This window comes from Lycium barbarum, chromosome 6, assembly GCF_019175385.1.
Source record: "Lycium barbarum isolate Lr01 chromosome 6, ASM1917538v2, whole genome shotgun sequence".
Taxonomy (NCBI): Eukaryota; Viridiplantae; Streptophyta; class Magnoliopsida; order Solanales; family Solanaceae; genus Lycium; species Lycium barbarum.
The window spans coordinates 135,223,652-135,236,548 of NC_083342.1; the positions used below are offsets into that span (position 1 = coordinate 135,223,652).

The following is a 12,897-nucleotide window of genomic DNA, read 5'->3' on the forward strand; positions in this document are numbered from 1 at the left end:
GTGATCATGAATTCGTTCAATTTTTCTAATTCGAGTACTTTGATTTTATTTTTTTAAATAATTCTCGACTTTATTGTATCCCAATAAATGCATAACAATCCCTGTATGATTGCTGAGGTCTTAGCAATTCATGTATTACAATCTCTATTTAACTAGCAGGTAAATCGCAGTCCTATAATGTTTCCCAGGGCGGATTAGCTATCATTCATGATAGCTTACGAGTAGGGCCAAGGCCACCATAAATGAAAGACTAGACTCTACATTATCTAAGAGAATAATTTTCTAAATACTTCCATATGAGATGATTAACGTGGAGTAAAACTACTTTACGTGAGTGAGCGAACTATGTAGATAATCTTGCAGCAGCAAAGTGTGCTCAAGTTTGCAACTTCAAACCAGAGTGTCACCTACCACGGATCAACATTTAACAATACTAATCTGAGATGGAACTTTTGGACTTGCCAAAATCATGAACATCTTGTTCCTCAACTAATCACAAGAACTCAATAAACAAACAGTATTTGAGCCTCTACATTGTGATGATAGATCTAAAAAAATCTTAATTCAGCTTAATTCATCCAACAGAAACTATTTAGTACAAGATATAAATAGATAGCTGTGCACCAAGGCCTTCAACACCAAGTAGTGAGTATATGGGGAGATTGGAGAAAATGGAAGGAAGGAAGGAAAGTAACTCCGGAAACGCTACCATTCTTGCTCTGGGCAAAGCCTTCCCTCATCAGCTTGTTATGCAAGAGTTTTTGGTTGATGGCTATTTCAAAAACACTAACTGCGATGATCCAGAACTCAAGCAAAGGCTCACTCGACTCTGTAATCTTGTTCTCTCTTTCACCCTTTAACCATAAACGCCTAACTTTATTTTCATGTTGATTAGAAACGGTTGTAAGGTCTCGATATAAACCCAAACACTGTTTAGTCACCCATTTGGTTGAGCAAATGATTTGTTTTCTCGTTACATTATTTTGGTTAATGCTCACCTCAGGTCGACTTAGGTACGATGCCCATATTTTTAATATGCCATCTGAGCCAGACTCATGACTCATCCATGTTTCTTGATTTACCAATATTAAGCCCCCGTGTTATATTGTCAACGCACCAGATGTCCACTTTTAGGTGTGTGGGGGGAGGGATGTTAAATGTACCACATTAATTGAGAGGACATATTGTTATCTCGTGTCAGACAATTTTCATCATCTAACTTTTGAGATTCAGTTAGAAGCCCACGCTCATTTTCAATGTCTTTGTACTACCTACCTAAACATAGTTGAAAATTAAGACATATACACTAGCTACACCATGTTCAACCCGTTGTAAGTTATAACGACAAATTAGTAGGCGCAATATTCTTCTGCACCAACTGATTTTAGATCCTGAATTTGCCTATGGAACGAGTTTCTACAAATTGGATTAATTTGATTCTTCCTTTCCTTTTAACTTTGCAGGCAAGACAACGACAGTAAAAACGCGGTACGTGGTAATGTCAGAGGAGATCCTAAAAAAGTATCCTGAGCTAACAGTCGAAGGCCTTCCAACAGTAAAGCAAAGACTAGACATATGCAATGCAGCAGTTACAGAAATGGCAATTGAAGCCTCACAATCTTGTATCAAAAAATGGGGTAGGCCAATTTCGGACATTACACACGTAGTATACGTTTCCTCAAGTGAAGCTAGATTACCAGGAGGTGATCTTTATTTAGCAAAAGGACTCGGTTTAAGCCCGCAAACTAAACGTGTTATGTTATATTTTGCTGGTTGTTCTGGTGGAGTCGCGGGCCTTCGTGTTGCTAAGGATATTGCTGAGAATAATCCAGGAAGTAGAGTCCTGTTAGCTACTTCAGAGACTACTATAATTGGGTTCAAACCACCAAGTGTTGATAGGCCATATGATTTAGTTGGAGTGGCTCTGTTTGGTGATGGTGCTGGAGCTATGATAATCGGGTCGGACCCGATTCGGGATATCGAAAGGCCTCTTTTTGAATTGCATACTGCTATTCAGCATTTCTTGCCTGACACAGAAAAGATCATTGATGGCAGGTAATGGTGGCAAATTGGCCGGTCAAAACAGATTAAATCAATAAACGGATGACGCCACCCCCCTCCAAAAAAATATTACTTGTTCTATTGTATGTGACACTTTTTTCTTTTTAGTTTGCTTAAAAAAAAAAGGTCATCTTTCTGAACTTTTTAACTTTTCTGTTTTACCCCTAAAATTTTAGATTACAAGTTTCAAATGTTTTTCTTTTTTGAAACTCTCTGTCTAGTCAAACACCTCATAAAATGAAACATACATTAGTATATTTTTCTTGAATTATTAGTTTAAATTCTTTCAAATTTTCTCAATCTCCATATTTACTGTTGTATATTTGGGTTTGAGTTACACTTCGACCCGTTTTGACCCAATAGTTCGATGAGTCATCTCAAGTTCAACATGTTGGGTCGAGTTAATAAAGGGGCAATGATTCAACTCGTTTAAACTTGAACAGATTACTAAAAAAATAGATTGATTTTGCAACCTCTAATTGCAGGCTTACTGAAGAGGGAATTAGCTTCAAGCTAGAAAGAGAACTACCTCAGATAATTGAAGACAATATTGAGGATTTCTGTGACAAGTTAATAAGTATTTCTGGAATCAATGATAAAGAATACAACAAGTTATTTTGGGCAGTTCATCCAGGTGGCCCTGCTATTTTAAACAGGCTAGAAAAAAGGCTAGAATTATCTCCCGATAAATTGAGTGCTAGTAGAAGAGCATTGGCAAATTTTGGAAATGCAAGTAGCAATACAATTGTGTATGTGCTAGAGTACATGTTAGAGGAGAAAAAAGAAGATTCTGATTGGGGATTGATACTGGCATTTGGTCCTGGAATCACATTTGAGGGTATTCTTACAAAGAATCTGACTGTTTGAATCGTGCGTTACTAGCCCTTGGAAATTTTTTCCTTCAGTCAAAACAATAAAAATAAAGAATATGGTCATTTGGGTATGTTAAAGAGTAGTTATTCTTCTTCTTGTTGAAGCGTTTTTTACTTATTGTCTATAGATTACGTAATTTGTTTAAGAGCAATGAAGTATCTTCTAGAATTGCACTTTCTAGAGCCTGGATAAAAAGGATGACATTATGACCTAATTAGATTGTCATTCACAAATTGTTTATGCATAATTAATTGGTAATCCCTCTGTTTCAATGTATGTGTCTTACTTTTTTTAATCTGTTTTAAAAAGTGTCACTTTTTATATCTAGTAAATTTCAATTTCAACGTAACATCTTTACATGGCATGACAAGATTCAAAAGGCCAGTAAAGATAGTAACATTTTAAGTGACATAACAATATAAAAATTCTTTTGAACTATATGTGTATATATAGAAATGTAAACTCTTAGATAAATTAGAAGCAATGCAATAGTATGAAGTACGAGCATATATAGGACACGAGTCCGGAGCCAAAATGACATGTTTTTGGAGCTAATACCTCAAAATAGGATGTTTTTTTTTTTTTATACCAAAATGGGTATTTCGTTGGTTATCCAACGAAATACCCACAATCAACACTGTTCCGCTCCGGAATTATTTGTTGCATTTCGCTACACTTGTAGTGAAATGTAACAAATATATATATTTTTTTTTTTGCATTTCGTTGGTATATGAACGAAATATGATTTTTTTTTTGTATTTCGTTTATTAAAAAATGAAATGTGATTTTTTTTATTTCGTTCATATAAAAACGAAATAGGAATATATATATATATATATATATATATATATATATATATATATATATATATATTTGTATTTCGTTGGTATATGAACGAAATAGGATAATTTTTTTTTTATTTCGTTTATAAAAAAACGAAATATGAAAATATTTTTTTTATTTCGTTTATATAAAAACGAAATAGGAAAATATATATATGTATATATATATATATATATATATATATATATATATATATATATATATATATAAAAAATTGTATTTCATTTATATAAAAATGAAAAATAGGAAAATAATTTTTTTTTTCGTTTATATACCAACAAAATGTTTTGTTCCATTTCGCAAGTATATAACGAAAAACCCTTTTTTTTTTACCGCTTTTCTGCTCTCCATATCGCTATGGTTTTAATTTTATTTTTTTGTTCATTTTTGTTGGTTCAATCCGTTTCAGACGAGCATTGAATAGTTGTCAAAATAATATCTTTTACATTTCGTGACTTAATTTGCAAAAAATTTTACTTTTCTCCGTTTATAAATATTGTCCTATCTTTACCTATGGTATATCCTTCGTCTTTCAATTTTCTTTTGTCCATCTCATATCTTTCATCTATTGTTTTTCTCTTATCTGTTTCATATCCTTCAACTTTTATTTTTTCTCTCATATATTTCATAAAAGATGACGGAAACTCCCGTTAAAGTATATTTTATTTTGGGGTGGTGAAGTTGTGTATGAAGTAGGTTCGGTTAGATACAACCGTGGTCCTGAAATAGGGCAAAGGTTTCCAATTTCCCTAAAATATGATCGTCTGCAACGCGTCTTAAGGAGTAAAATGTTCGTAAATGATCCTGAACTATCGGTGGTTATAACCGGACGATGTCCAAGTTCATTTACAGCCGATGGTTCACCAATTTATGGTGAGATGCCAATTACGGACGATGAATCTTTATCGTCATTTCTTCGTTGTCCTGAGATTTTTAAAAATCACATATGCATAGCGGCGCTTGACATGTATGCTACAGTTCAACGCTCTACCCAGGTCGAAGTACTGACCGACAATGAGTTCGATTTTGGAGGTACTACCTATCTCCCAAGTTTGAATATTGGTTTTTCAAGGGGTGTAGTTCAACAACAAACAATTGTAGGATTTGGTAGTCAGTTAAATGATACAACTAATTATGGTACACAGTATGATGGTATGACTTCAACGCACAATCATAACTTTGATTGGAGTGGACAGAATCGTGAGACGGGTGGACCAAGTAATGCTACTATGCAGTTGCATAAACGAAATGCAAAAAAAAAAAAAAAAATTATTTTCCTATTTCGTTTTTATATAAATGAAATTAAAAAATATATATAATTTCCTATTTCGTTGGAATATAAACGAAATGCAAAAAAAAAGATTATCCTATTTCGTTCATATACCAACGAAATACAAAAAAAAATTATATTTTCCTATTTCGTTTTTACATAAATGAAATAAAAAAAAATTCATATTTCGTTTTTTTATAGACGAAATAAAAAAAAAATCCTATTTCGTTCATATACCAACGAAATACAAAAAAAAAATAAAAAAAATTCCTATTTCGGTTTTATATGAACGAAATAAAAAAAAAATCATATTTCGTTTTTTAATAAACGAAATACAAAAAAAAAATCCTATTTCGTTCATATACCAACGAAATACCCATTTTGATATAAAAAAAAAGACATCCTATTTTGGAGTATTAACTTCAAAAACATGCTATTTTGGCTCCACATTCTATAGGACACATCTTTATTTAACTCGTACTATATATATAAAGCTTCAACATCCGAGAAAAGAACAAATATAAAAACTATACACAAACTTTGTTTATTCCACACCTTATTATACAATACAAACCAGAACAAAAATTACACCAAATGTATAAATTAACACACAGACTGAATACAATTCCTCAAAAAGAAAAATACAGTAAATTATTGGAATATTTATACAATATGGACAGAACCATATAGTATAGTAAACAATAATTAAATAATCGTAGATGATTTTAAAAGATTAAGGGCACTTCTTTTTGTTGCCGTGAGTAGTCATATTGGCATAGCAAGGGCAAGTCTCAGTGTTGCCAGAAGTGCCAGGTGGAACACAGTTGCATCTAGCACAGCAAGTTCCACATGCCCTGTTACACAAATGTGGCCTTGATGATAATTTGCACCTTGCGTTACATGCTCCCCCACAATCTGTACATATACACACAACAAACCCATTAGTACATAAAAAATAAAAAATAAAAACTTTTCACCCGGCGGCCGGTATTTATTTTGGGCCCCGATTAATTTGGATTCGCACAATATAAGAAGGAATCGCTCTAAGAAAACTTCTCAGGGCTCGAACCCGATATTGCTTAAGATCAAAAAGCAAGACAGTCTATTTAAAGAAGAGTTTAAAGTTTATAGGTTGATGGAATAAACGATAGGATTTAACTTATACATACTGATAATGTAGAGAAATATTACACTATTACTATAATTTAATTTGTTATAGCAGGTTGGAGAACATGACAAAAAAAGTCCCTTATGTCTGAGGGGAGGTTCAAAATAGTTCCTTAAGTATGCACTTAATATGAGTTGTGGTCCTTTAAATTTTCCAAGAGTGAACACTTTTAGTCTCCATCAAATATTTACCGAATTCTGATAGCAACGATTAATTGTAATTATCTTTTAGATGAGGTAGTATAAAAATTAGAGGTAGAGTTGATATACATATATAATCAAGCTAAATGATCATGTCAAAACCAATTTTGAGTAAAGTAATGCAAGAATATATATAATCACATGAAAAATTCAGTAGTACATGGAGTAATAATTTGAAGTGAAACAGAACAGGACAAACGTACGGGAATAAAGGTTTAAAATTAAAGAAGGTTGACAAATGTTTTACGTCGTCTAGCGAGAGAGTAATTTATGAGGTTGTAAAGGATAGCATACCTATTTTCTGGTAGGAATAAGCTGCATCAGGAATTGCATTGCTGGTCTGCAAAAAAATCGAACATATCATGAGCTGAATGAACTTGAAATTAAGGAATATAATTTTTATTAAAATTTAATAATGTATAAATTAAAATAGATCATATTCACATAGTAAAAGTAGTGAAGATTACTTAAATTTGAACCGATGACACTACAATTCGAATTATAACCTTTAACTATTTATAAGTTGTCTCTTTGAAACATAAAAAAGTACGTAACCTGAATAGTAAAACAAATTTACTCTTACTAGATTTTGAAATAAGCTAAGGATGAGTTGATAAAATTACTCACCACTTGATCGGTCTGAATAGATTGAACTTGTTCGATAAGGAGCAAGGAGAGAAGTAATGAAGCAAAGAGAACTTTAGAAATGGCCATTGGAAATTTGAAATGATTTAGAACTTATTGATATTTGTCTACAATCTTTTAGTGTGATTTGAGAAGGATGATCAATTGATGGGTATTTATAGGAAAAAGATAGTGGAAGTGTCAAGTGTGTAGGTTCATTTGAGGACAAATAAAATTGAAACACCAAAAAAGAATATATATATATATATATAAAAGAAAAAGAATAAAGGCATGTACGCGGAGGGTATCATGCATGCGAATTTTTAAGTACGGAAAGCTTAATTGTGTGGTTGGTAAGTGGGCTATACTACTAATAGAGAAGGAATTTAATTAGTAAAATATCTAACAGCATAATCATAGAGTCTGAAATTATTAGTGGACTTTCCAAAATGTGTATAATTGATGTAGTAAGTCTCAAACGCTTCATTACATGTATTAATTAAAACAAGTTGGGTTCTAATTAATTATATTATCATTGGCCAAAATAGAACTCAAGATTCCATCAAACTATTTTTGTATATCTATGATCACTCTTTTGTGTTGATATGTACGAGTTTACGGTAAGTGAAACTGGTGGAGCTGGAAATTTCAGTGACGATAATCAAAATATAAAGAAAAAAATTCACGACGAAATCAAGGGGAGCCAATATATATATATATATATATATATATATATATATATATATATAAAAAGAAACTCTTACGTAACTATACGGTGAATTTTCCGATGAAGCCAATGAGTAAAACATTTTCTTTTAACTACAATGTGGCGGAGTAAGAATTTTCACAAAGAGAATTCAAAATATATAGAAGTGAATGCACAAATAAATTACGAACAAATACGCTATGTACATAAGAAAATGAATTTAACCTTATATATATATAATATTAATTTTTTAACAAAGGAGGTTCTGATGACATCCTTCTTACACCCACGCAGTGGCGGAGTCAGGATTTTCAGTAAGGGGGTTCAAAAATATGAAGAGGTAAACATACGAAGAGGCCAAGGGGGTTCAACACCTACCATATATACATAAAAAATAATTTTAACTTTCAATATATACTGTAATTTTCTGCTGAGGGGGTTCGGATACCCCCTCGGTTACACTTAGCTCCGCCCCTGCGCCCACGCATATGTATTATTCAAGTTATTAAAGGTAATAAGTCAATTCCTGAATCCCCCGACTGATGAATAATATTTAAACTTTGAAAAAATCAGTTTCAACATAAGACTAAGGTACACTGTGAAGTCCAATCAATATCTTCATCAAAGACAAATCTCTTTCTTTCGATTGATACCCCTCAGTCGAAAATTACATCGTGTAAATATCAGTTTAATATTTTTAATGTATGTATACTACTATACGTTAAATCGATTTCTTTATATGTTTATTTTTTTATATTTTAAATTGTGTTATTGAAACTCTGACTCCTTCACCGACTTTTATAATCGAAAAAATACTTTTTTCATCTTAAATTATCTATCGTGATTTCTAAAACTCAAATTATTTGTCATTTAGAAGTTGAAGACAATTTTTTTTTTTTTCATTTTATCCTTATTTGTTATTGTTCTTAAAGACTACAAACACATTAAGCATGGGGGAATGATACATAAATAGAATAAAAATTAATATCTTATGTCATAAATAGGAGTAATATAGTCAAAACTCCTCCTAGTTATTTTTTAAGGAGCATATAAAAGAAAAACACGACAGATAATTTGAGACGAGGTTCATTCATCTTGAATCTTTAGAACACCACTAATAAAGCTATAATATGACCACACAGGAGTTCCAATTTTTTAAGAAAACGCGTTTGGACCAACAGTTTAGTTGATCAAATTAAAGCATCAATTTGGTGAGCCAATTATTTAGGATTTTGGAATTGCGCCATTACAAAGCTTGTCAAGTACATGATGCAAGATAAGAGCATGATTTTAGAAGTCAAAAGCAACACCCAGCTATAACAACTACTACTAGGGTGTACATGGACCGGGTTGGTTCGGATTTTTTAAAGACCAAACCAAACCAATTGCATCGGGTTTTTTAATCTATACACCAAACCAAACCAACAAAAGTCGGGTTTTTCAACCTCGGGTTTTCTCGGTTTTTTCGGGTTGCTCGGGTTTTTCGGGTTTTTTCCGGTAAAGTCTTCATATAAAACATATAATTTGTACTTCAAATATTCTTTAGTCCTAGTAAGATACGACTATCTAATTAAGATATTTATTAAGAAAATAACACAAAACGTGATGAGAGATGACATTGTACTAAAATATTCAACGAAAAAAATTAATGAAATTGCATAAAATAAAAGTGTCATAATCTAAAAGTACTAAGTCATGCTACAATAAATACAACTAATTTATAAGGCATGTAGAAAATGATCATAATCTTAAAGTACTAAGTCATGCTAAAATAAGTACGGCTAATAAGTATTAATTACATGATTAGATATTAAAGAAAAAAATAAATTAAGTTATGTATTTTCACTTTCTAAACTAATATAAAACTAAAGAATAAATATCAAAATTATTATCATTCTAGTGTTAGATATGAATTTCTTTTGTTAGCATTAGTATTGATTTGATTTTTGTTGAGTTTTATTTGAGTTACTAATATTATTGAGCTATAAAACTTATTAAACCATTCAAAATTCTAATTCCAAGCTTGAAATAATATGTTAAAAGACAAAAAACTATGAAAAGTTAAAGAAACATTTATAAATTACATTATAAATAAATATTTCTATGTATAAAATATGTTTGAAATTTTATCAATGTAATGTCGGGTTGGTTTGATTCGGTTTGACTTTTTTTAGCTAAAACCAAACCAAACCAATAGTGTTCGGGTTTTTCTTTTTAAAACCAAACCAAATCAAACCAAACCACTAGTCGAGTTTTTTTCTCAGTTTGGTTCGGATTATCGATTTGGTGCGGTTTGTCGGTTTGGTTTGTACACCCCTAACTACTACTATGAATACTACTTCCTTTTTTGTTGTGTAATGTGATTACTATGAATGAGTTCAGCCAACAGCTAGCATCTTAGTGTATTACAGCTGTTTGTTTTCTGGAACTCTCCTTTTCCAAAAGGATTACCACAAAAAAATGTATTTAACTTTTATCACTTTTGAAACTTCTGGACGCACATAACAATTTGATAGGAAGACAACAAAAAAAAATTAAAAGGAAAAAGGACAAGGATGAAAATGAGATTTTGATTTTCACTTCAATGATACTCCTGTCAGTTTCACCTTCACATCATGCACATATTAAACAATATTCGGATAATACGAGGGTCAAATTTGGCGAGTCCGGAACTAAAATGCCCCCAAAAAAAATATTTTGAATCAAAATACCCCAATAAAAAAAAAAGTTACCAAAGTATCGATAGCGCAGTATTTTACTGCGCTATATAAAAAAAAATTCTTTCTATAACGCAATAAAATACTGCGTTATAGAAGTACCAAAAAAAAAATATATATATAACGCAGTAAAATACTGCGTTATATAAACAGTACAAAAACAAAATTAGCCAACTTTATTTTTTGCAACACTTAGTGTTATTTTCCATACTTTGACCAATAATTAGTCGTGTGTCAAGATTCCGAAACGTCAATATTTTATATAGAACCTGATATTTTTTTCTGCGTACAATAATGTAGGCTCAATACATCAAGGATACGTAAACGTTCGAATCGTCATTTTAGGGGTTGAAAAGGTGCCCGAAGTAAGTTTTGAGTTTTTTTCATACTTTGACCAATGATTAGTCGTGTGTCAAAACTCCGAAACGTCAATATTTTATATAGAACCTGATATTTTTTTCTGCGTACAATAATGTAGGCCCAATACATCAAGGATACGTAGACGTTCGGATCGTCATTTTAGGGGTTGAAAAGGTGCCCGAAGTAAGTTTTGTTTGATAAAACTTAGTGTTTGACTGTAAGGTTATTTTAGTCAACTTTATATGTCGAGAAAATTAGTCAGCTTTATTTTCAAAAATTGAAACCGTAGAAGTGAAATTGACATTCACAGCTACATTACCCCGGGATTTTTACGTTGAAATTTATTGCGTATCATCATATTATAAGTAAATAAAACTGAAAATTTCACGCCATGGGGGAAAATCGAAATTGAATGGGGTAAAAGGCTTTTTTTTTTTTTTTTTTAAATCGGCTCGGCCAAACTGCCTAATGTCCGCATAGATCTCGAAAAAATACGCAAGTTCAAAAAACAAACGCGTAAAACGGACGTCCGAGCGCAAAGTTATGACCATCTAAAGTTTGACGACTTTACAACTAGTTTTTGTCCCTATATTTTTTAGAATTATATTTATATTCAAAATAAAGTTATGTCTTGATTAAAAAATAACACGCTTAAATCAAAATCTTAAAAAATAAAACACCCTAAAGTTTCCAAAGAAATCTTACTTCGGATACCTTTTCAACCCCTAAAATGACTATCCGGACGTCTACGTATCCTTGATGTATTGAGCCTACATTATTGTACGCAGAAAAAAATATCAGGTTCTATATAAAATATTGACATTTCGGAGTCTTGACACACGACTAGTCATTGGTCAAAGTATGGAAAAAACTCAAAACTTACTTCGGGCACCTTTTCAACCCCAAAAATGACGATCCGAACGTCTACGTATCCTTGATGTATTGGGCCTACATTATTGTACGCAGAAAAAAATATCAGGTTCTATATAAAATATTGACGTTTCGGAATCTTGACACACGACTAATCATTGGTCAAAGTATGAAAAATAACACTAAGTGTTGCAAAAAATAAAGTTGGTCAATTTTATTTTTTTGTACTGTTTATATAACGCAGTATTTTACTGCGTTATATAATTTATTTTTTTTTGGTACTTCTATATCGCAGTATTTTACTGCGTTATAGAAAGAAAAAAAAAATTGGTACTTCTATAACACAGTATTTTACTGCGTTATAGAAGTACCAAAATTTTTTTTTTTTTAATATAGCGCAGTAAAATACTGCGCTATAGCACTTAACGGCTCTGTCTCCGTTAGTGCTATAGTGCAGTAAAATACTGCGCTATGGGTACTTTGATAACTTTTTTTTTTTTGTTGGGGTATTTTGGTTCAAATTTTTTTTTTTTTTTTGGGCATTTTGGTTCCGGACTCAAATTTGGCCAGGTGACTATTTATTGTACCAAGCAGCGGTAATTGGTAAAATCACCTGTCCCTTTAAAGGGAAGAGAAATTTTCACAAATGACTATAGTTTGGACGTTGTTTGCAAGGCATAGCTATAGTATCCTTACTGTTCGTTGCTACAAAGTATTTGTCATAAGGTGTATTTTGTTGCATTCAATTCGGTTGTATTCAATTCACTGCATTCATTCGTACTTACTTTTATACTGTATTCAATCACTGTGTTCAATTCAGCTGTATTCAAACAAAAATTCAAAAAATACAAGAATTTTTTTAAAACAATCTCCTTCGTAATACATAAATACAGGCGAAAAATATATAGATTATTTACATTCAAAATGCAGAATACACTCAAATTCGGCCAGATCTCAGAAATACAAGAAAACAAAATACAGCGAGCAAGGTCAGCTGAAAAAGCCGCCGGTCTAGTTAACACATGCGACGGTGGTGGAGGTGATGACGTCGGCTAGATCTGGAACTCGAAATCGTCGCAGATCTAGCCATTTTATCTATCATGTCGTCGATTGAGCACCAGTGAGAATTGAATCTGGCACGTGTGAGGTGATGACGACGGTCACATGATGATGACGGCAACGAGAAAGACATGATGACGACGGCG

The 12,897-nt window shown here is 31.9% G+C and overlaps 2 protein-coding genes across 2 annotated transcripts; one reads left to right on the top strand and one right to left on the bottom strand.

Moving 5' to 3' along the window:
• Window positions 1-28: 28 nt before the first annotated feature.
• Window positions 29-3,235, top strand: LOC132599279 (type III polyketide synthase B). Its single transcript, XM_060312582.1, has 3 exons — window positions 29-831; window positions 1,464-2,055; window positions 2,547-3,235. Exons 1-3 carry the CDS (start codon window positions 654-656, stop codon window positions 2,926-2,928), a joined length of 1,152 nt encoding a protein of 383 aa, XP_060168565.1. The 5' UTR covers window positions 29-653; the 3' UTR covers window positions 2,929-3,235.
• A 2,333-nt stretch (window positions 3,236-5,568) lies between these two features.
• LOC132599281 (snakin-2) lies at window positions 5,569-7,206 on the bottom strand. Its single transcript, XM_060312584.1, has 3 exons — window positions 7,043-7,206; window positions 6,710-6,755; window positions 5,569-5,962 (listed from the first exon to the last, which is right to left on the bottom strand). The coding sequence occupies exons 1-3, from the start codon at window positions 7,127-7,129 to the stop codon at window positions 5,781-5,783; spliced, it is 315 nt and encodes a 104-aa protein (XP_060168567.1). The 5' UTR covers window positions 7,130-7,206; the 3' UTR covers window positions 5,569-5,780.
• Between the last annotated feature and the right edge of the window lie 5,691 nt (window positions 7,207-12,897).

What these genes read in the sequence shown, in the direction of transcription:
- LOC132599279 (XM_060312582.1), top strand. Translation starts at nt 654, where the DNA reads ATGGGGAGATTGGAGAAAATGGAAGGAAGGAAGGAAAGTAACTCCGGA. An exon ending in GCAAAGGCTCACTCGACTCT is followed by an intron (nt 832 to 1,463) that starts GTAATCTTGTTC and finishes TTAACTTTGCAG; the next exon opens with GCAAGACAACGACAGTAAAA. An exon ending in GAAAAGATCATTGATGGCAG is followed by an intron (nt 2,056 to 2,546) that starts GTAATGGTGGCA and finishes CTCTAATTGCAG; the next exon opens with GCTTACTGAAGAGGGAATTA.
- LOC132599281 (XM_060312584.1), bottom strand. Translation starts at nt 7,129, where the DNA reads ATGGCCATTTCTAAAGTTCTCTTTGCTTCATTACTTCTCTCCTTGCTC. An exon ending in CTATTCAGACCGATCAAGTG is followed by an intron (nt 6,756 to 7,042) that starts GTGAGTAATTTT and finishes ATTTTTTTGCAG; the next exon opens with ACCAGCAATGCAATTCCTGA. An exon ending in TTATTCCTACCAGAAAATAG is followed by an intron (nt 5,963 to 6,709) that starts GTATGCTATCCT and finishes GTATATGTACAG; the next exon opens with ATTGTGGGGGAGCATGTAAC.